Source organism: Camelus bactrianus, chromosome 21 (genome assembly GCF_048773025.1).
Source record: "Camelus bactrianus isolate YW-2024 breed Bactrian camel chromosome 21, ASM4877302v1, whole genome shotgun sequence".
Classification (NCBI taxonomy): Eukaryota; Metazoa; Chordata; class Mammalia; order Artiodactyla; family Camelidae; genus Camelus; species Camelus bactrianus.
The window spans coordinates 6,432,943-6,456,538 of NC_133559.1; the positions used below are offsets into that span (position 1 = coordinate 6,432,943).

The 23,596-nt window shown below is 47.1% G+C and overlaps 1 protein-coding gene and 1 long non-coding RNA gene across 3 annotated transcripts; one reads left to right on the forward strand and one right to left on the reverse strand.

Moving 5' to 3' along the window:
- Window positions 1–10,388: 10,388 nt before the first annotated feature.
- SPRR4 (small proline rich protein 4) lies at window positions 10,389–12,463 on the forward strand. Its single transcript, XM_045515903.2, has 2 exons — window positions 10,389–10,433; window positions 11,119–12,463. Exons 1-2 carry the CDS (start codon window positions 10,389–10,391, stop codon window positions 11,455–11,457), a joined length of 384 nt encoding a protein of 127 aa, XP_045371859.1. The 3' UTR covers window positions 11,458–12,463.
- A 2,816-nt stretch (window positions 12,464–15,279) lies between these two features.
- LOC141574359 (uncharacterized) lies at window positions 15,280–23,224 on the reverse strand. 2 transcript variants are annotated; one of them, XR_012501310.1, is made up of 4 exons: window positions 22,899–23,224; window positions 22,440–22,535; window positions 16,449–16,621; window positions 15,280–16,342 (listed from the first exon to the last, which is right to left on the reverse strand). It is a non-coding gene; the product is annotated as an uncharacterized LOC141574359 (long non-coding RNA). The 2 variants fall into 2 exon arrangements; XR_012501309.1 differs by having other exon boundaries at window positions 22,872–23,224.
- Between the last annotated feature and the right edge of the window lie 372 nt (window positions 23,225–23,596).

The window sequence follows — 23,596 nt, forward strand, 5'->3', positions numbered from 1 at the left end:
TCCTGCAGGGACCGAGAGCAACTGTGTAGAGAGACTAGAAGTCACTGCTCGGTAAGTGGAAGCCATTGCAAGGAAGCTGCTCTCACCTTCCGTCCACGTCGGCTTTCCTGAATTCCACCAAGTCCCTCCTCATTCCCCACCCTTGCCCTGACCCAAGCCAGCCTCCCTGCTTGGAACCCCACTGCCGTCTTTAACCAGCAAGGGGAACTTGGGAGGCACTGGCTCCAGTGGAGAAGTAGCTAGCCCTCCGTGTCAGGGCAGAGTGGCCCAGCTTGAGAGGCCATTGGAGAGGAGAGCACCGGCTGAGGTCCTCAGTTTCTCTGCCTGTAAAGTGAGGTGAAGTGATCACCAGAGTCTCCTCCCATCCGAGGCCTCTACCCTGTGGGTCTGAACCAGCCCCCTGAGGGAGGAGGCGCTCTGCTGAAATTGCGAAACAGTTGCACTGGCTTAGCAGGCCCAGCAGGTGGCACTCTGCCCTAACGGCCCAGGGCTGACAGAGGCTGTAGCTTGGCACAAGGTCCTGTGGCCAGAGTAGGAAGAAACAGATTTATTTAGCTTCGCAACTGCAGACAGAAAGTCATTTGTAGGAAGATATCTGTTTCCCGCAAGCTGGTTGTCCTCGCCGTGTACCGTGTAAGCCCAGGCCAGCTCCTCCATTCCCCTTCCCCCACCCCTACATCCCACCTCTGCGTGCAGTCACATATTCACACGCGTGTGCACACATATCCACACACACCACACACATGGCACGTGCACACACACCTGAGTATGCGCTGTACTTAAGAATGCACTTTCCCTTCAGGCAGAGTCCAGCAGAACTAGGAGAGCAATCTCCTCGGAAGGAAGGAGTTAACTCCGGCGTGTCTCAGTGTATCAGTCAGGATCGGCTAAGGCAAGCTGCGGTAACCAGTGAGCCCCGCATTCAGCGCCTTAAAACAACAAAGGCTTATTTCTTGCTCACCTTACGCATCCGCTGAGGGTCAGCTGCGGGCTTTCTACACAGTGACTTGACTTTGGGATGCAGGCTTACAGGGCAGCCTCAGTCTGGAACATGGTCAGTCCTCATGGCAGAGAGAAAAGAGGCTCTTTCTGAACCATGGCTCTTAAGGTTTACATTTTACGGCCAGCGCAGATCCCGTGGCCAGGGCTGCCACCTTCCGCGGGGCAGGGAAGGATACTCCCCCGGAGGAGGGATACAAGGAGCAAAACACTTATAAACACAGCACAGTCTACCTCGCCCATGTCAAGAGATTCCGGGATATCTGCCCTTTGGAATTATTGATACCATTGTTATCTTCTTTTGAACAGTGAGTATTGTCCTAGAAAACCCACCCAACATTTATTAAGGGTAGGGGGAGGCAGAGTGCATGCTTAGCCTGCACAGGGTCCTGGGTTCAAACCCCAATAGTGCCATTAAGATAAATAAATAAATAAATAAATAAATAAATAAATAAATAAATAAATAAATAAGCAAGCCTAATTACCTCCTCCCCCCAAAAAAATTTTTTTTAAATAAAATAAAATAATACTGTTAAAAAAAACATTTATTACATTCTCCTGGATGTAAAAGTCTGCTAAGGCCCTGAATAGGAAGCAGGGCCAAGCTCAAGAAAGATAGGTCCCTGCTCTTCACAGGCTCAAAATATCCAGCCAGGAAGGAAAGCACGGGCTGAACACGAAGGACGTGGATAGCATGCTTGACATGGGCCAGCCTAGAAAGACAAAAAGCACCAGGAAGGGAGAGCCCCAGGGATGGGGAGGACACGGGGCCCCGCTGCATCAGGCAGTGGACATACGTGTCCTCTTGCAGCCACACACTCTGGAATGACCGCACATCTGGTTTGTTTGGACACATGTTCATTGTGTGTCTATTCTGGATGAAGTACCACATAGGAGTCAAAGGAGAGCAGGGGATGTTTCTGTCCTCCAGGAGCTCACAGATAACAAAGGGACAGACCGGAACACAGTCTCTCCCAAAACAGCAGACTGGGCACTAGGACGGGTGCTTCCTGAGCGAACACAGGAATCAAATGTTGCCAGAGCAGCACGGAATGAGGGGAGTGAGGGAAGAGATGGACAAGTCCCTGGAGTTCTAAGGTGAGTCTGGCACAGACGAGGGACAGGTACTCCAGGCAAATGGACTGGCTTCCTGGCAGAAGGAGAATGAAAAAGACAGAAATTTATTTTTTAAAAACATCTGTAAATAAAACAGTAGAGTATTTGTGCAGAGAGAAAGAGGAAGGCGGGATGACTGGGGAGAGAGATTAGAAGCCTTCTCAGAGAGGGGTCAGAGCATGAAGGGACTTCTAACCCGTGTTGGCAACCGTAGACTTTATCCCGAGACCTGCAGGCAATGATGGAGGGTTTGGGCACCGAGGGGCGTGGTTACTATAGATACAAGGTATTGTCCTGCCCCTTCCCTTCTCATCCAGGTCAGGAGGGGTGGCTGTGGAAGGCTGGTGTATCTGCATGTCAGTCAGCTGAATGCCTGCAGGGCCGATCACAGCCCAGCACTGAGAGCCCTGAGCAGACCTGGGGCTTTCAGGCATCACCGGCGCTGTCTGAGGCTGAGTCTGGCCGCCCCTTTGCTCACTGCCTTCTGCAGTCACTTCCCAAGGAAAGTCTCCGTGGTCAGAGAGCAGGGCACTGACCGGACAGACTGGCCCATCTTGTGGTATCTGCTATTTTATCTGTTTGATTGGGTCCCTTATCTCAACCACCATCACACAGGCCCCTCTCTCTGACCTGAGGGACAATCTCAGCCCCAGGGCCCAAGGCTCAGGAACAGTCAGGCTCCCCAGTGGGCAAATGTCCTCTTGCCCCAAACATCTTCTTACAGGAAGAGAGCCACTGACCCACCATGGCTGCCTCTGGCTGGTCTTTGCTTAAAGTTACATCCACTAGCTCAGTTGACCAGGAACGGAAATCACATAGTACCAACAAGAAAAAGAAATAAAATTAAGAAATAGTTGTCCAGCTCACAAGATACACTCCTTAGGTGGGGGCTCCTGTAAAAGCATCCTCTTTTGTTTTGTGCTATTAGTCCCATGTTCCCAAAGGGGCTTCCTTTGCTCTGCTCTAACAGGATTTGTTTTTCAAATTTAGCCATCAACTTACAAACCAGCCAGCCAGTCAGCAAATCATTTGGTTGACCACTCAATCAGTCAGCTGATCAGTTGTTCAGTGAGCTAGGCAGTCAGCTAGTTTGTCAGCTCATTTCTTGTTTATACACTTACTTACTCACTTCCTCCCTCCGTCTTTCACTCACTCACTGACTCACTCACTCAACAGCATCCTTTAGTCATCGGGCCACCCACTCACCAACTAGCTAGTCTATCCAGGTACCAATTTTTACCGAGTGTAAGTTCTGTCCTAAACATCTTTCCTGCTTTTAGGAAGCTTGCAATTTGGTTGGATATAAAGAAACACACACACAAACATAAACATCCTGGCCTCTTATGGTGATGGATGATTTGAACATCGATCTTCAAGTCTGGGGGATATAAAGACAATGTGCGTGGCTGAGATAAACAGGGAGAGCAACTTAGAGAGGGCAAGCATCAACCAGAACCTGAAAAGCTGGATTAGTCCACAGAGCATCTTGGCACTTCACTGGTTCTGCCAACGAGTATGTCTAATGTTGTGTTTGCCATTCAGTTCATTTACTTATAAATCATTCACCTCTTCATTTATGAATTCATAGTTTTGTTTATATTTGTGGAGTGAATATAATAGGTGTTTAGCTAGTAAGAGGGGTAGAAGATAAACACATGAATATACGGTAAGGATGGGACAGCTCCTACCATCAAGGAACTTGTATTTGATGCCAAGGTAAATACACAGTGTTATAATTTATATGTATATCAAGTCAAAAATTAGATGAAAAGAGCTTTAAATAGGTATACATTTTTTAAAAATGATACAAATGAACTTATTTACAAAACAAAAAGAGACTCACAGACATAGAAAATAAACTTATGATTACCAAAGGGGAAAGGGTGGGGAGGGAAAAATTAGGAGTTTGGGATTAGCAGATACACATTACTGTATATAAAATAGATAAGCAATAAGGTCCTGCTGTATAGCACAGGGAACTATATTCAATATCTTGTAATAACATATAATGAAAAAGAACATATATCCATATATATGTATGTATAACTGAATCACCATGCTGTATACCAGAAACGAACGCAACATTGTAAATCAACTACACTTCAATTTTTTAAAAAGCTGTGGGAGTTGAGCAGAAGAGGAAAACACTTCTTTTGGGAGAGAATAAGGAAAGAGGTCACGGAGAAAGCGATGTTGCCGGCCAGAGCCAGAGCCGAACTCAAGATCAGCTGTTGATCGCTCGAAAGCAATGAGCTTTTTCATTGAGAGACAATGTTTGAGAGACAAGAGTTGGTGAAAAGAGAAAGATGCTTTCTTCAGGGAGCCCGAAACCTGAGAAGGTGATGGAGCAGCATCCCAAAGCCCATCTCTGAGTTGTTGATCAGAGCGCAAGAGGTTTTAAAGGAAAGCTTCACGGATGCACAGGGACGCGATGTGCAGAACAGCGCAGTCAGCTCCAACAGTCTTCTTGAAACTAGTCTGGTCAGCGTCATCTTGATCTTTTTAAGCACAGCTAATCTTCAACTCCAGAGTCAGTTTGTTCCCATTTTCTTGAGGCCAGCTCCTGGAGTTATTGTCCAGGTCATGGATTCAGTGCTGCTCAAGATGGAGCAGCTTGTGTCCTGGCTACAGTCTGGTTGCCATGCGGTGAGCCTTCTCCCTCTGGTGGTGATTTTAGTAGCTGCACAACAAATCAGGAATGTGTCTCAGACAGTTATGTCCTTCAGGAAGGAACTAGGGATTCTGTGACTACAATACGGCTGATTTACTGTTTCAACTGCTACCAGTTCTCCAGGCCTAACTACTTTTTGTGTCACTGCATGTCTACATCCTTTCAATCATTAATTCTTAAGCCAGGCATTTGTGACTCACGGGAGGCCTCTGGGAGAATAAAGCCTTTTTCTGCAAACAAGAAATGGTCGACATTGAAGGGCTTTGGTCCCTCAGAGGACCCCATAGGGTCCTGCTCGGTTTCAGCAATATTTTAAATGGTAATTAAAGGTGACCTTGAATCTCACTGGGAAATTTGGTAGTAGAGTGCCGTCACAGAGCAAATGGTTTGAGGCAAGAAAGCATGAGGAGAGTTTTGGAAACAGCAATCACGCTAACAGCTGTGTTAAGGAAAGGTGGGAGCTCAGATGGGAATTCTAGGTGGGATCAGCTTGTGCAGGATTTTTAAACAATGTGTATCTTCTCTCCTCCTTCAAGTCCCTCAATAATTCTCACTCATAAATCCTAGCAGATCACTCCCTGCTTTAGGCTAAGCCAGGGATGCCTCCGTCTGCCTCTCAGGGCAGACATCTCTAATCGATATCAGCACTCTTGCCGGTGGAGCCTGAACTCAGTCCTCTCAATTCACTACCGATTTCACTGGGATGAAACACAGTTGCCCTCCCAGACTTAACCATACGTTTACAGAATGTTAGCCCTCAGTGGGATCTCAGAGGAAATTTTATCCCATCTCCTCATCTTGGAGAACAGAAAAATTGAGGCCCAGAAAAGTTAAAGGGTGTGCCCGAGATCTCACAGGCAGTGAGGGGTGAGTGTCAGTAGGGCTATTTCTCTGCTCCCTTGGCTCCTTCCCTCTGTCTCTAAGGACAGTGTCATGTCCAAGGAGAGGGTGATTAGTGTGTCAGCACCACCTGACTTCCAAGAGGCCGACCTTGGCACTCTACCCAGAGATGGATGCTTTGCTCACCCTCTCCCCTTCCACCGCCAGTCTTTGACTTCCACACGTGAGTCTATGGGTGTTCTGTTGGAATGAACCTCTCACCAGGTCCAGGACTTTATTTCCCTCTTTATGTAACTCCTAGGGCTGTGGAGGGTCTTCCAGAAAGGTATCCTAGGGGGATGAAGGGTGGAGGGAGGAGATAGATAAATTAATCACACATTTCTGGAGACTCACCCCCTCACTGTTTCCTCTCCATGGGACTTCTTTTAATACTACGATGCAGAATACCTAATATTAGTATCGGAGCATCTAATTTGCAAATAGATAAATCAGAGGGTGAAATGAGTCATGTTTAAAATGGATTTCCCAGATGAAAAAAAGTTCTCTTTAAGTGGCATCTTCTAGAACATTTGTTGACAGATTGTTAAGTAATCAGTGGAGGTTAAGTCGAAACCAAAATGTTCTAAGCCATGACCGCTGGTTAAGTATCAACCAGAAATTAAGATAAAGCAAATGTCACATGATTATAATTTTTCAAGTGAGATGATATTTGCAGTTTGCTCAGTTAGATTCCACATATAAGCAACATCATATGATGTTTGTCTTTCTCTCTCTGACTTTCTTCGCTTAATATGATTATCTCCAGGTCCATCCATGTTGCTACAAATGGCAGTATTTCATTCTTTTTTATGGCTGAATGATATTCCATTGTGTGTGTGAGGGTGTGTGTGTGTGTATCACATCTTCTTTATCCAGTCATCTGTTGGTGAACATTTAGGTTGTCTCCATATCTATTTTGCTGGATAAACAGCTTAAACATAGGAATGCTGGCAGCCCCAAACCTCCACTGTTCTCTCTACCAAGCACAGTCCTCCCCTCCTAAAAGCCTCTCATGAGTAATCCACAGCTCTCCTTTGTGTCTTACTTTGTTTCAGTCTTGGAAATAGCATGATAAATAGGTTCTATGCATCTCCAGATGGCGCCATCAACAACCCTTCTTTTCCCCCAAAGCCTAGAGACAAAGGTGCCTGGGTGAATATGAATCCAAAGGGAGAATTAGGTGATTAGCATTGTCCCTGGCAGAGTCCCCTCCCAGTGTCAGGTCTCTGCTGCCTGGTCACCCCATTGTTTGTCTGCAGGGTGGGGCTGGGATTTCTCAAGCTTTGACTCACCTTTGGAAATGAGTCTTGCCTGTGCCCTCCCCTCCCTGATGGAGTCATGGGCACACACCTGCTCTCAGGTGTCTTCTCCCTAGAGAGGCAAGATGCACAGCCTGGCTTCCTGATTTCAATAAAGTATGGTCCTCTGGGATGGGAGAGCAGTTGCAGGACTCACAAAGGGCCAGATGACAGTCTGGTGTCCGGCCAGGCTGGGGCAGTGGGGGTGCGAGCGGGCACTACAGAGCCATCATTCTGCATAGCTTCTTGGACCCACCTCGCCTGGAGGAGTTGTCTACATGGGGTGGTTTGAGGGGCGCCAGGAAGTCTCCTCTCCTCCTTTGAAAGAATCCACTCCCCTAGCCAGTCAGGTTGTCTGGAAAGGAGCCATTACAGATTTAAGAGGCTTGGGTGGGCTCTCATTTCTGGATTCCAGATCCAGCCGCCATCAAAGCCACAATTTTTCCATCTATAAAATTTATAATACAATTAGCTTTTGTCATAGAGGGTTGTGAAAATGTTATATAGAGGTGCTTTCTAAGGTTTAATGACTAATAAAAATGCACCTTGCCTGGACCATAGGGGAGAGGGATCAGTTAGGGTCTTTAAGAGAAAGGAGGGTGACAGGCTTGGTGGGAAAGATAGTGCCTGCATGCCAGAGAGGAAAGAGAATGGGGGACTGGTGCAAGAGGTGGAGACCACCAGAACAAGCTTCCTAACTTTGCCAGGAAGTGGCCCAGTGCTGTGAGCACTACAACAGACTAAAAATTGCTGTGAAGTCAGGAAACCTGTGATCCAACCCCAGCTTTGACATTAATCTTGTGTGACCTTGGGTCAAGCATGTCTTCATTCCAAGTCTCAGCTTCTCCCTCTATAAAGCAGGGATAATGCGGCCACCAGGGAAGTTGAGTGCCAGGGTTTAGAAAAGTCTAACATGTTAGATGCATCTAAGTTTGATTGACTCTTGGATATTAATGACCCAGAGGATACGGCCATCTCGAGGCCAGTCTTGTTTAGGTATCCATAACCCACACCCCACCTCGAAGCATCCTGTGAGGTGATAGTTGTGTTATAAGCTGAGGTTTATCACTAGATAGAATCCTCAGAACTGAGCAGGAGTTGTTGACAAACAAAGTAAGAGGCCAATGAGCAGACCAGGAAAATAAGAAGTAAGGTTTATTGTAGAGAAGATACATGGGTGATCGAGACAGTAGGGCGGGCTCAATCCACCCCTTCCTGAGCAGTCACACATACACTGACGCCTTCTAGGTGATTGTGAGAACATCTTGACCTGTGTCCACATCCAGTCCGTCCTGCTGCAGGTTTCCCTTTTAGAAGGTTTGCATCAGAATGGAGATAATGGTGTGGAAACAGGGAAGAGGTGGGTGTAGGCAGCGGTGGTGTTCATCTCGAAGGTGGAATGCAAATCCTGGAATCTGGAACCCAGAATGTTTCATTCTTAAAGTTGTTAAGCTTGGGAGAGGGTGGAGAAGGAGGTCTGGCCTGGACAGGAAATTCAAGAAAGAGTTAATTTTTAAGCAAGGCTGACCCCCTAAAATAATCAATGTTCGGCCTATATATGACAGGAAACTCAGAAAAGATCATTAGTCATGGCCCCCACCCAGCGACAGTCACTTGTCCACAGCGGAGACGCCAGCCACTGTAATGCAGGAGAAACGAGCCCTGGGCCAGGGCCCCCACCCAGCTCCACCCCTACTCGCTGCGTGCTGTTGAGCAAGTCAGTTAACTTCTTTAGATCTACTTGTTTAAACTATAAAATCAGATTTGCCCTACCCAACAGAATTGCCATGACGCTTAAATAAGGCAAGGGGTCTGAAAAATGCTTTTGAAGGGACTTTTAGATATTTCCATCACTTTTCAGGCAGCCTTATGCTTTGCTCTGGTAATGACAGAAATAAACACATCAATGGACTTTAGTTGACAGGATCCTGAGGTTTGAGGCAGTGGCCCCCAAATCCTGTGTTTCCCCATCCCAGGGGCTAGGAGGCCGAGTGCAGGACCAGGGCTCCTCCCTCCCAACTGAATAAGTCCTGGAGTCAAGTTGCCAGATTTAGTAAATAAATTCAGCCTACCTAGTTATATTTAAATTTCAGATAAGCAACAAGGAATTTTGTAGTATGTCTCATGCGATACTGGGGACATACTTAATACTGAAAAAATTCTGTTTATCTTAAATTCAAATTTAACTGGGTGTCTTTTATTATCTGGAAACTCTACCCCAGAGGCCAAATTCTACCCAACCCTCTTTCACCACCACTAATACCCACGGCAGTCTGACTCCCGGTGGGCAGGTGGGACACAACACCCCCGCGGAGATTGAGCCTGGGGGCGCCATTCCCATCCTTCTACTTGTAACCATGGCATCACCTTATAGGAGCTACAATGGGAAACTGAAACAATGGGCTCGAGGCTGACCTCAGGGCACCGTGATCGCTCAGGAAACCGCAGCAGTAGCAGAAAAGGTGATGTTCCTGCTTTTGTTGGAAGTGCCCCAAGCCCACATTCCCCCTCCTCTTCTTCCTTCCTCAATGTCTCTGATAACTCCAAGTCTGCAAACAGAGCTTCAGATTTGTTCTGTTTTGAAAAGCTTTCAAGCTCTTGAGCAAACGCCTTAGGTGGATGGAGTCAGCTCCGGAAGACTGGGACCTGCAATGCTGGGATAGCTGGTGGGTGGTTTTCTTCAAAACAGGCCAGTGAGGCGAGTCTCCGGAGGAAGAGCAGGTGGGAGACGTGGGTGAGGAGTCCCCTGGGAGGTGGTGATCAGGGCTGTGCCAAGCGCCTGGGGCAGGTTAGGAGCCCTGATAAGGTGGCCAGGAGTAGCTGACATGGACCTATGTTCAGCCTCCTCTTCTAGGGTCTGGTTTGCGCCTCCGGTAAGTGGTAATTCATTTGTCCTCCTGGGATCTGCTGGGCCCTTTCCTGCTCTTTGATCTGCCTTGAGCCGCTAGGCCAAGATCCTCTCTGGGTGATCAGAGAAACGACATAAGCCTCGTGACAATTAAGGAAATGTCACACTAATTGTTACTCAGGAAACTCAGTCTCCATTCCGCACCAATGCTACGTGTGACTAATTTCCTGACTCTGGGTTTGAGGGGTTTTCTCACTGAGGGGAGACATTTAGAGCTGTAGCATTTTATAGCAATCCTGTGCCTCCTCCGAAGCCTTTTGCACCCTTCCTGCCTTGTCAGCCCTGCCAGCGAGCTTTCTCAACCTCTGCTTTTAGCTTTACAGAAACGGGTACAATGAATATTGTGTTTTACACTGTGCAGCCTCACTGTCAGAACTGCCAGCTGGGGCCTGTACTTGCCATTTATAAGTACAAGCTTAGAAGACCAGGAATGATGCCTACAAAGAAAACCAGAGACACACGTCAGAGCCGGGAAGGCCTCAGAGACTTTCCAGATCAACATCCTCCAAATAAAGGCATGGAGGTCCAGAGACGTCAGGTGGCCCAGGGGTGTGCCTGGCAGGTGGGCGGCAGGTTTGGCTCTGGAACCCACACCTGTGCCTCCCTGGCCAGTGCTCTTTCCTCTGAACCAAGCTGCCTCTTGGTAAACCATCCTCCTGCCATCCCTGGCCTCCAGTGATCTAGTTGGCCTTCAGTTCCCCAGTTCTCCTTGGAGGGTTAGAACCACTATCCCACAGCTACAGTAAATAACCTGCCTTACCATTTAAAAAAAGGAAAAAAAGGAGTTGCCCTAGCACCCCAAGGTTAAGTCAGGGATAGCACCAGGATTAGAACTCAGGCCTCTGGGGTCCCAGGACCAGCTCTCCCCAGCCCCATCACTTCTACACCACGATGCTTCTCTCTAATACAGACTGCTCCTTCCCCCTTCCTCGTGCCTTTCCACCTTTTCCCACGCCCATTGTGTGCCCTTCCCAAGGTAGACAGTTGGCATTGCCAACCCATCAGCCAAGATCTCATGCCTTGATCTGGTAAAATATCTGGGTCACCTTGACTCAGAACCTCATCTTATTTCCTGTTAAGACTAAGATAAAAAAAAATGATGCATTCAGTTGGGTCAGGAGTCCGTGCGAGGGTGAAGGAAGCTAGGAAATCAGAGCAGCCGAGGTAAAGGAGGAAAGAGAAAGAAAGATCCCAGTAAGTGCATGTGAATCCACCCATTAATCAGCTCAGGGCTGCTAACCACTTAGCACATCCTTGGCTGCTGGAGAAAACACTCTTTAGGAGTCAGGAGGGAGAGGAGACGGAGAAAACCCTGTGCCCAGGCTTCTTCTAGGCTCAGCTGTCCTGCCGCCACGTCTTCCCAGTGGCAAGAGCAGCGCCGGCGCCCGCCCTGGACGGCCCAGCAGCAGCAGGTGAAGCAGCCCTGTCAGCCACCCCCTGTCAAATGTCAGGAGACATGTGCACCCCAAACCAAGAACCCGTGTGCTCCCAAGGCCAAGAAGCAATGCCCACCCAAGGGCGCAGCCATCCCAGCCCAGCCGAAGTGTCCCTCAGCCCAGCAGGCCCCCAAGAGTAAACAGAAGTAAGGATGGACTGAGATACCACAGGCCCACCATCCGGGCTACCAGATGTAGCTCCTCCTCCTCCTGCTTCTCCTCCCCCAGCCCCAGGATTTGCCCTCCTCTCCTGCCTCCTCCTGCCCAACGAAGCACTGTCAGGATTTCATCCCACTGAGCCCCTCATCACATGCACCCCCTTGTGCCCTGTCTTCTTCTCTGTCCCACTCTGATGCTCTCCTGGGTGGACATGAGCGAGGCCTCATCCTCACCAGCCTCCCCTTTGGTCACAGCTAGGATTCCCTCCCCGAGCTTCTTTCCTGTGTCCTCCCCTAATGAATCTGTGCTTCGCATCATTGTCTGTGTCCTGGCCCCAGTCTGGGATGCATTCATTGGTTCTGAGGGGATGTTTGGGGGAACGAGTTTGCGAGTACACACATGCCCAGGAGTCATCCCCAGGGACTTCACTGGTCTCCAGCAATTAATGATGGGGGTTGTCAGACCCTGACATCTTGGGTAAAGGAGGGGAGAGAAAGCCTGACTAGCTGACAAGAGTGTGGAAGCCTCCTGCCAGCTAACTGTGTCTAAGGAAGGATGAAGTGTGGAAAAGTTGAGCTCCTACCACTAGAAATCCCCAGCCTACTTGCTGGATGCGATTTTGCCTATTGGAAGTTGTCATACTGAAAAAGCAGACAAAACATACATAAATGACGTGCTAGTGCTACAAAGCACTTCTGCAAACATGTACAAATGGAATTTTCATGTATTTATTATTTATTCATTAACTCACACTCACTCACTCACTTATCACTCACCCATAATATTTAGCAAATAAATGGTGATGGGTCAAACGGACATTCTCACAGAACCAGTACATGTTAACCCACGTTATGCATTCACAAAAATAGTCCCTGATAAATTGTAGATCTGAATTTGAAAGTTAGAAAATACATGATTTTAGAAGAAAACACCAAACCTTGGAGTAAGCAAAGATTTCCTAAACAGCACAAAAGTGTCACCTATAAAAAAAAGTTAATAAATTGGGTTACATTAAAACTAAGGACTTCAATTCACCCAAGGAGACTATTAAAAGACACAGACTGGGAAAATTTTATACACATATATACACATACATACACATATATTTAATAGATAAAGCATTATATTCAGAATATATAAAGGACTCCTCAAACCAGTAAAAACTACAGACAACCTACTAGAAAAATGGGCAAAGACTCAAGCAGGTACTTCATGAACGAGAATGTTCAAATGACCAATAAACATTTAAAAAGGCACTGAACACTAGTTATCAGGGAAATTCAAATTAGAATGAAAATGCGATGCCACTACACAGTGCAACACACTGGCTAAAATCAAAGACACGGACAATACCAGGTTCTGGTGAGGACGTGGATAAGCAGGAACCCTCCTTCCCTGCTGACGGGAGAATAAACTGGGCAGCCACTTTGGGAAACTGCCGGACGGTATTTTCTAAAGCTGAGCATTCGCATCGCCATCCCAGCAGGCTCACCCTTTGGCGTGTGCACAACAGAAACGTGTGCATGTGCTGCTGAGACACACATACGAAAAGGTTCATGGCAGCAGGATTTGTATTAAGTCCGTGTCGACAATATCCTAAATCCCATTAACAGCAGAACGGAGAAATTAACTGTGGTACATTCATACAATGAGATACCCCACAACCATGAGATTAGACACGCTGCATTACATGGCTTGGGCAAATCTCATACACACAGTCTTAAGGGGAAGAAAGGAGACGTTAAAAGCATGTACTGAATGGTACCATTTATACAGAGTCAGAGTGCCTGGACGTGAGATGAAGGCTGCAGCAGGGGGCTTGTCGGGTTCTGTGTCTTTGTCTGGGTCCTATGGAAACGGATGCTGCCACTTTGTGAAAATTCATTGAGCTGCCTGAACTTTCCAGTAAAATACACTTCCAAATTCTTTAAGTTATGTTTCCTCCCTAATCGACTTGACAAATGATTTTTCTGATCCTTCCTAGACTTCACAGATTTCCTACCCTATCATGTCTTCAAACTCTGTCCACAATGTTACCGAGAAATCGGCCTCTGCACCCCGAAAAGCAAATTCAAACTCGGAGGCAGAGTCTTGGGAACAAAGGACAAAGCAGCCTTACTGCTTTGCCCGGCAAAGGGAGTCCCAGCCAGCTCATGCCTTAAAGACTGTGAGCCTGTCTTGGGGTTTGGTATCTTAAGGTTTTATAAAAAAAAATTGGATGGAACAGAAAAGGTGATAATCAGGGCATTTTACAGGGGCTACGTCCTCTTAACCTCCATGAATCTTAAGGAGGAACTCGGAGGTCTGTCCACTCTTCTGAGATTATCAGCCTATTACCTCCTTCCTGGAGCACAGCCTCTGTGTTAAAGTTATTCTCAGTAAAGAATGAATCAGCGAGTAGTTTCGCATCAGGGAAGACAGTTTGCTATGTACACCTTTCACAGCAAGTCACTAAGATCCAAATCATATTTCTGTTCTTCTGAGGACAAGAAAGTATACTTACAAGGACTCTAAATGCTGCAGGAGGGGAGGGAGGGCTCACTGCCATCTCTCATCTCTGTCCCTTCTCACTGTTGTGGGACAGAAGGGGGGCGGGTCGGTGGCATGGTGACATGCGGATTGGTAAAAGAATTCCCCAGAGACAAAGTATGACAGTAGAAAAGGAGTTTATTAGGGGTGCACTGCCATAGCCCACAGCGGGCCACACAGACAAGAGGTGCCCGCATGAGCCCCAAGGGCCAGCTGTTGGGGGCTTTTATAAGGTCGGGTCACAGGGTGAAGGAAGAAGGAATCCAACCCAACTTCTCATTTTATGGACAAAGGACTGAGGTGAAGGGACTTGCTCAAAGTCACAGGTTTATTTTGCTGTGGAGCCAGAAGTGGAACCCACGTCTCTGCTTTCCCAGTCCAGAGAGCTCACCAGGCTGGGAAAGAGGCAGTTTACAATTAGCATAGATTTCTGAGGCAGTAAAAAGACTTCCATCTGGCCCCTCTCTAGGCAGAGGAGGGTCCTGAGACGAATGTTTTGGCAGTTAACCCCCCAGTGGTAAACGATGATGACAAGACCAAGCATTTATTGAGCATATAATATACACAGACACTTGTGGACATTGTCACCAATTCTCAAAGAAATTCTGCAGATGATTGTTATTAAGCCATCACAGCATTTCACATATGAGAAAACCAAGGCTTGGGACCTAATTGACTGGATGCAGTCATACAGCCAGGACATGGAGATGCTGAGGTTCAGTGTGGTCCAGTCTGACTACAGAAGCCCTGTGCCTTTCTCCAAAGGAACTGAGTGTCAGAACAGCTCCCATGCAGACACCCAGGACTGGGCACTTCGCTTCCAAGGGGCTCCTGGCCTGAAGAGGAGGTGGCAGGGGAAAGAGCTGCCCCAGTTTGTGACCACACTGTTCTGCCTCTGGGGCGGAGAGAGTGTTCTGGGCAAGTGGAGTGGGGAGTGTGGGGCCAGCCGACGTCCTTCACAGTCCAGCGGCCCCATTCCTGGGCTCTCAGACGTCTGCCTCTGATCCTTAAAACACAAAGTACTTTTTCTACTGGGCATGTTTCCCCAACAAACAAACAGCCCTAGGTAATGCCAAATCTCACAACAGCTCAGGCTGGCTTGCTTCAACCCACCTTACCAGAGTCATAAACCCCACCACCCCTCACAGACCCTAAACCTCTTACCTCACCTACAGCCAGTCAGAGCCTTGTACACAAGCCGGTCAGGCGCCCTGCCACCTGACTTTACAAACGCCTAGGAACCGGCCCTCTGGGCTCAGCAGGCACCTCTCGTCTGTGTGGCCCTCTGTGGTCCATGGCAGTGCACCCCTAATAAACTCCTTTCTACTCCCATACTTTATCTCTGGTAAATTCTTTTACCAACCTGCATGTCACCATGTCACAGCCCCCCCCCCACACACACACTGTCCCACAACATTAGTAAGCGGAGTCCATGTGATCCGGGCGGCAGAGATGCCCAGAAAATGACAGAATGGATAAATGAAAGAACAAACAAATGAAAGGTCAGATTTCATAAACCATTTCAGACTGTGGTAATCAGAGAATGTAAAAAGAAGTGACAACTGTGCATTTTAGGTGATTTTGAAAAATAAAGGTTTATTTCTAGTGAGCAGGAGAGGGAGGACAGAAACCCATCATCTTTAGCACTTTGGGACTCCAAAGGTCATAATTTGGCCCTGCCAGAGGCTCCTTGGAGGTAGCAAGCATGGACCTCTAATCCACTGAAGGAAATCAGAATATGTCACCCCAAAATATGCTTCTTTGACATAAAAATTATTTTGAGCTGAAGGCGATTAAGAAACAGCAAACAGGAAAAAAAAATCCCCCCTTTCTGCCTAAAAGCAGGATATAAATTCCTCTGCTAGAGCTAGAATCTTATCAGACTGGGATGGCACCAGAGGCATCTGCAAACCAAGCTTCCTCCATCAGTTCCCACCCACATATTTACCTTCCCACAGTTTGCTGCCCTTGGAAGCCTAAAGCTGCTTTCCTCTGTCCTGTCATTTCTCTACAAATGTCTTGTTCCTTGTGGAAGATGCTGTGTAAACCGCAGTCCTGCTTTGAGCTCTTTTTTTAGGTTTCTCTCCTCTGATGTGTGCTACGGGCATTAATAAAGGTTTGATTTCCTTTTGTTCATCTGTCTTTTTTTTTTTTTTTTTTTTTTTTGAGTCCCAGCTAAAAACATGAGTGGTGGCAGAGTTTTGCTTTTCTTACACCACCAAAAAGTCTCTATACCATGCAGGTGGCGGTGTCCAGGCAGGTGACACAGGACCAGCTCCTGGCTTGAGGCCGCTGGCTCCAGGATCAGCCCAGATAAGCCCGCCTGGGTCTGTCTTCTGATGATTCCCTGGAGGTAGGGTGGGAATTCAAGGGTATGTGGAAGTAGTTAGCCTTCCTGGGATGGGACTTAATTGCTTCCCAAGGTTCCCAGTATCCTCAGGCCAAACACTCACCTCCATGGGCATCCAGCTGCATCAACATGAACACGTGCCCAGGCAAATCAGCGCCCACCTGAACCTCCTTCCACCCGGAGGGGTCATGGGACTGAGGCTCCTTGTCTGGATTCAGGTTCTAGTTGAGATAACCTGCTGGAGCAGTGACTTTCAAACCTGGTGGTATCTGAGGACTTTTTAAAAAATCAAAAATCAACTGATTAAATAAATCTCGAGTGGAGCCCACTTGGGGATTTTTTTTTTTAAGATACCAGATTCTGTCTGTAAGTTGCAATCAAGGTAGAAAAGCCACTGGGTTTACAATCTAGTGTTTCCCAACTTACCTGATCATAAAAAGCACTTGGTGAACACTTTAGAGACACAGAGCCTCAGGCCTCCCCTATCTGTTTCTATTATAGTAGGATGAAGAAGTTGTCACTGTATCTTTAACAAGCATCCCAAGTGATTCTTTTTTACCCACTGTCTTAATTTACTTATTTATTTTTAATTGAAGTATAGTCAGTTACAATGTGTCAATTGCTGGTGTACAGCACAATTTCCCAGTCACGCACACACATACATATATTCGTTTTCCTATTCATACATGTATTTCATTTCATATACATACATATATTCATATTCTTTTTCATTAAAAGTTATCACAAGACATTGAATATAGTTCCCTGTGCTCTACAGGAGAAATTTGTTTTTTATCTATTTTTATATATAGTGGTTAACACTTGCAAATCTCAGACTCCCAAATTTATCCCTTCCCACCCTCTTTCCCCCGGTAACCATAAGACTGTTTACTATGTCTGAAAGTCTGTTTCTGTTTTGCAGATGAGTTCATTAGTGTCTTCTTTTTTCTTTTTTTAAATTCCACATATGAGTGATATCCTATGGTACTTTTCTTTCTCTTTCTGGCTTACTTCACTTAGAATGATGATCTCTAGGTCCATCCATGTTGCTGCAAATGGCATTATTTTATTCTTTTTTATGGCAGAGAAATATTCCATTGTATATATATACCACAACTTCTTTACCCAGTCATCTGTCAATGAACGTTTAGGTTTCTTCCGTGTCTTATGCTCAAGTCAGCCTCCATCAGGGGAGCACTCCTCATTGATGGGTATTGAGTCCCAGAAGCTCACAGAACAATGCCTGTTTCTCCACCAGACTTTGGCAAGGCTAGGACTTCATGCTTGACATGTGGTTGTCATTCAGCAAATATGTGTTAAATAAATGACTGACTGACTACTTCACAAATCAAGAAAATTATGGAATGTTCTGAGTCACTGGAGATGAGTCTAATAATAGATGTGCTTCAGACCCTCAGGAGAAGCACGGTCCTGGATATCTCGCATCCATCTGCCGTGCCCTCGTCACTACAGTAGTTGTTTTGCATAGGTAATCACGTTTAATAGCAGCCCTGGCAGCCCATCTTATCATTCCTAACTCACAGGTAAGATAAACAGATTCTTAAGGTCTCGGAGTCAAATGCTGGATTTGCCTCTTTGCCCCACCACCTATTTGCCACATAAACTTGGTCAGATGACAGTCTTTGTGCTTCAGCTTCCATGTCTGTAGAATGGATTTAAGGACCCGTTCCTTGCAGTGATAGTGTGCAGATTAGCGTCAAGTGCATAGAACAAAGTCTAACACTTTGTGGTGCTAATCAAATGGAAGCAATTATTATTAAGAAACTTTCTCAATATCACACACACACACACACACACACACACACACACACACACACACACAGCCGGTAAGGAGCAGAGCTAGAATGTGAACCTGGGACTTCATGTTTCCAAAATCTATAAAGGTCACCCTGCACTCTGGAGGCACTTGCTTTAAGAAGTGGGTCAGTGATGAAGCAGGCACAGCTGAATAAACAAGAGGGGACCAACAACTACAAATAGCAGCCACCCGCGATGGGGTTTTGGACTCTCTGTCCAAGTATGTTTAGTCATGTGGTTATCGCTCTGCCCCTTCAACAGCCCGAGGGGCAATGAGCGATCAGTGAGGGAGCATTTATCTAGGACAGTAGTCTGAACCATCCGAGATTCCATTTTGAAATTCAATACCCTCAATTAAAAAATATATGTGTGTGTGTGTGTGTCTTTGATCATCCATACCCAGAAGAACTCTATCTCCAATTGATCAGTTCAGCTGTGTGAGAATGTCAGGACCCAGCTGGGACTCCTTCACCTCCCTCTCCTCCTCCTCTTCCTTCTCCTCTCCTCCTCCTCTCTCCCCTCCTCCTCTTCCTTCTCTTCCTCCTCCTCCCTCTCCTCCTTCTAAGAGTAGACCAGCATATGGAACCCCCCACTAGTATTGACAAGCAATATGGCAAAGTTGTTAAGGGACTGTATCCCAGCACATCCTAACTTTATGACCTCTTGAGAGAGTTACTTAACATTTTTCTGCTTCAGTTTCCTTATCTAGGGCATGCCCTGGTCATTGCCTGATCACCAGCAACTTTAGTCACCCGCTGCCATCCGACTCATATAAAGCATGGACCATGAAGTCATTGCTAATGCCCAGTAACTCGAGGTATTATCTGACAAACATGAACATCTGACAGTGTAGAGGAAAAAATGAGGAGGGATAAAGCAATCGTAAAACCCAAGCACATTGCTCCCTCGAGAAGGGCACCCTGCCCTTGGGTCCACACACACGCAGGCAAACAGACACACACACACGCACACACATGCACACACACACGCTGTGAGCAGCAAAAGGGAAACACACAGACAATACAAAAAAGATTCATCAGACTCAAAGGGGGAGGAAAGAATGAGACAAATTAGTAAGACTGATTATGAATAATATTTTTAGCCCATTCATTCTAAAAGTGTTTGAAGAATATTTTCATCTCATCTTTACAACAATCTTGTGACATACAACTTAAAGTTCCTATTTTAAAGAATAGGACATTTAATGAAATTATGCCATTTATAACAACATGGATGGACCTAGACGGTCATACTAAGTGAAGTAAGTCAGACAGAGAAAGACAAATATCATATGACATCACTTATATGTGGAATCTAAAAAAAATGACACAAATGAACTTACTTACAAAACAGAAAGTAACTCAGACATAGGAAACAAATTTATGGATACCAAAGGGGAAAGCAGGGGAAGGATAAATTAGGAGTTTGTGATTAGCAGATACACACTGCTACATATAAAGTAGATAAACTACAAGGTCCTACTGTACAGCACAGGGAGCTATATTCAATAACTTGCAATAACATATAATGAAAAAGAATGTATATATACATATATATAACTGAGTCACTATGCTGTACACCAGAAACTAACACAACATTGTAAATCAACTATACTTAAATTTAAAAAAAATAGGACATTAAAGTGCAGAAAGTTTAGGTAACTCGCTCAAGGTCATCCAACTAATATGGGTGAAAAGGCTTTACAACTGTGCGGGACTCTAAGCCTAGGTCCTTTCTTTTCTACATGATCCAAGTAAGAGAAGCCAGATTTAAATTTTCGTCCATCCCATCAGGGACTGGGAAAAGAAAAGAGGGAGGCCAAGGGATATGCTTTCTTCTTAGGAAGAAAGGCTTCTGTCTGATTCTGCTGCTAACGAGGCTGTGAAGACTGGACTGAGTCCCTTCCCCATCCTGAGGTGGGAAGCCCCATGAAAAAAGACAGCAGGACCCCCAGGCAGGGCCACTACCCTCCTGCCAGCACCATTTGGTTCCCTGGCCCTGCAGCATTATTTCACTTTTTAAATTCTGAAATGGCTTACTTCTAGGAAAGCGAAACTTACCCCTAAGATTCTATTTGTTCCCTGAGCTAATTCCTCATTGATCCATTTGTAGTGCTTCATTTGCATGGAGCTCACTCCTGATTGGTCCATTTCTAGCAAGCTTGTTCCTAATTAGTCATCTTTGTTATATCTTATTTGCATATGATGTTACAAAATGTTGCAAAGTCTAGACTGGCAGCCTATAAAAGCCTGTGTAAACCTACAGACAGGGTCCAGAGCTTGGAGTGTTAACTCCTCTGGGCTTGCTGGCGTAATAAACTTGAGTTTTCTAACCCTGCAAGTGCTGCTTGGTCTCTCGCCTGGATCCAGGTTGCTGTCACAACTGAGCTGTCACAAATGAGCTGTAACACACTTTGCTGCAACAACCCCATCTGTCTTTTGCCTTCAGCGGGACAGGGTTGGGTAGAGGTTCTCCAGCGCTAGGACGTTTGTGCTCTCTCCACCTCTGCATCCCTGCGTGTAACCATCTCTTCTCCTGCCTACTGGACCAAAATGTTCGGGAGGCTTCTAAACCCTGGGATCTGGTCCTTCTCGTCTTCTTTTTCAGATAGGGGACACTGTGTTATAGAGATTTTGTTTTTCTTTAACCATTGTGACCTGAAATGGGCAGCAGCCAAAATTCTGGTCTCTGAGGATCCTCGTGGTGATTGGGGGATGGCGACAGCAAAACTTAATACTGCTTGTTTTCACATGTTACCATATTTTATATATTGGTTCCTATGGCAAAATGACTGGAATTTGAATTCGGCATGACAGTCTCTGCAAGCTCTGGGCCTTGGGGAAGTAAAGGGGGAGGGAGTGACCTCAGTCAGGAAGTAGGCTCAGCGCTGCCCTCTTCCCCGTTCTGCACGTGAGGGATGCACAGAGGCCCGCTCAGAGCGAGTGGAGGATCCACAGTCGGTCCAGAGGGAGCCAGGCCTTGACTTGGGAAAAGCAGCAGCCGCTTGTGTTTTAAGGAGGGGCTACTATGACAGACTAAGAAATTCTGGGAAATGTACCTACCGTCAGAAGCCACCTGGCTTCCCCTTTCTTTGTGTGGGGAGTTTGTGGGGCCAGACTCACGGGCTAACCCAACCCTGACGGTGAAGAAACAGAGCTTCTCTGAAGCAAAGAACAGACTTAACACCAACCGCTGAGTGAGCTTCAGAGAAACAAACCAGGAGAAGGATGTGGATGTCAGGGATCGAGGGAAAGTTCTGGAGTCAGGAACCAGAGCGGGGTTGGGTGGAGTCAGGAGGTACAGGTGAAGGCAGGCAGGTGAGTCCAGCCAGGGTGGGGTACTGGGTGCCAGGACATAAAATTCCTTTACATGCAGGGCCAAGGCCCATGGATGGCACAAGTACCCCAGCTTCAGAGCTGGGCTCAGATTCTCCAGGGCTAGGGACAGGCTGGGTGACACCCCACGGCAGGGAGCAGGAAGCAGTTTCTTCGGGGCTGAGAATCCTGCCAGATGCAGCCTCAGGTTCTGCCTGGAGCTCCCTCTGTCCGGGGCTCTCAGGAGTGAGTTTGGGTGAAGAAAGGGTCCTGGTCCCAAGCCTAGAGGGGAGCTAACGTGAGGCGGGAAGCTTGGAGCTCGGCTGTGGTGACGGCGCGGCCAGCAGCCCAGAGGGAGGCAGGTCATTAAACTGGCCGACCGTGAAGCAGAGGGATGGGGAAGACATCTGTCCTTTGCTGAACCCTCACTCCTCCTCTCAACTTATCCCGAAAGACAACACTTCCCAGAAATCCCTGGGCTTCTCTTTACAAATAATGCCATTCATTCATTCATTCACCCATGCATTCATTCATTCATTCTATAATTAGCAACTCAACGAGCAGCTATTACATATCAGGCACCGTGTAAGGATGGATGTGGACCAATGGCTCTGGTGACACGGTGGGAGGTTCATCCAGGACTCAAGGTCATACGAGGTGACCACCTGTGGCGCCAGCAAGTGCTCTGCAAACATTTAGGTGTGTGCTGAGGGGCCAGGGAAAGAGGAATTCTCCACACACCTGGGCGCAAGGGTGATTGAGATCTTCCAAAGGCCACACCTAGTAGCACATTGTGTTTGGAGGGCAGCTCTGAAACAGTGACTTCAGGTTCATGTTATGTTGATTAGAGGAAATTGCTGGTGTTAAGGACTCAGGGAATCCCTGTTCTTCTGTCCCCAGGAAAGGGAAGCCCATGGCAAGGAGACTCTCACGGTTCCGACCATGATGGAGGAAAGGCGTACCTGGGCAGATGCTCAGAGGATGCTCACCTTCTGCCATCCATAATGCCATCACGGCTCAGGGGACCCAGGCTTGTCACCATGCCACCCTGGGACCTCCTCCAAAGAGAAAGCAACTCTGGTTCAAAACAGGCATCTTAGCACATCAGCCTTTCCCTTCCTCTCTCAGAGCCTGGTCCAGGGAGTGACCCTAAACTGAATGAGTCCCTTACTTCACCTACACTAACCCAAGCCCCCTCCTATTTTTAGCGGTGCTGGAGATACCTTCTGTCTACCCCCAGAGCCATCTGAAACATTCAGCAGCTTTATTCCTACTTAAGAGGAGTTATCTTAGCAAATATTAAGGTTTTACCCAAAAGGCAAGGCTTTCTCTGGCTTCTCGCATCACCACTCACGGAAAGCTTCCCCAAGACTGTGAGTGCCCCGAGCCCTCACCCAGGGAGGCTGAGCTCCGCTCTCCACCTTTAATCTCTCTCCTGCCGGGGCTCAATTTCCTCTGTAGGCCTCAGGAGGAGGGGGAGGTTCAGACAAAGGTGAACGGAGGATTTCTGTGTGGAATTCCTCTTCACGCTGGTGGGTGCGTTGCTGTTGGATCCTGGGTCCGTTATTTCACCTCTTGTGGCCTCAAACTCCTCAGTTGTTTCTTGAAGACCCTGGACTGAGTGAGGGTTTCTGAGCCATTAAACTAGTGTCTCTGAGTTAGGCTGTGTTCCTCACCCTGGGGAGTTCCGGCTCTGTTGAGTGGAAGTGGTCTTCATATTGGGATGGCTCCTAGCATGAGACATGACTGGCATGTATTAAGGACGTCATGAATGTTTGTTGAATGAATGAGGATACAAATATTACCACAGGAGCACAGTAAGTCCCCACAGTAAGTGTTGTTTTGAACAGGTGCAGCTCTGATGCTCAGAAAGCCCCCAAAAGACAGGGAGCCAGAGAGAGGAAGAAAACCCTCAGGAGCTGGGTCTGGAGCTGGAAGTGGGCAAGAGGTTGGGGACGATTCATCCCTGAGGGCCCCACGGGGTGGGCCTGGGGTGATGGTGGTTAGAAAAGCTCCCAGGTTTTCAGGTGCGGGTGGTACACAGTCGGGTTAGGAAAGGAGGAAGGGCCACAGCCAGGAGGCTGGGTGGAGTGGAGGGAAAAGGTTATCCCAGAAATGG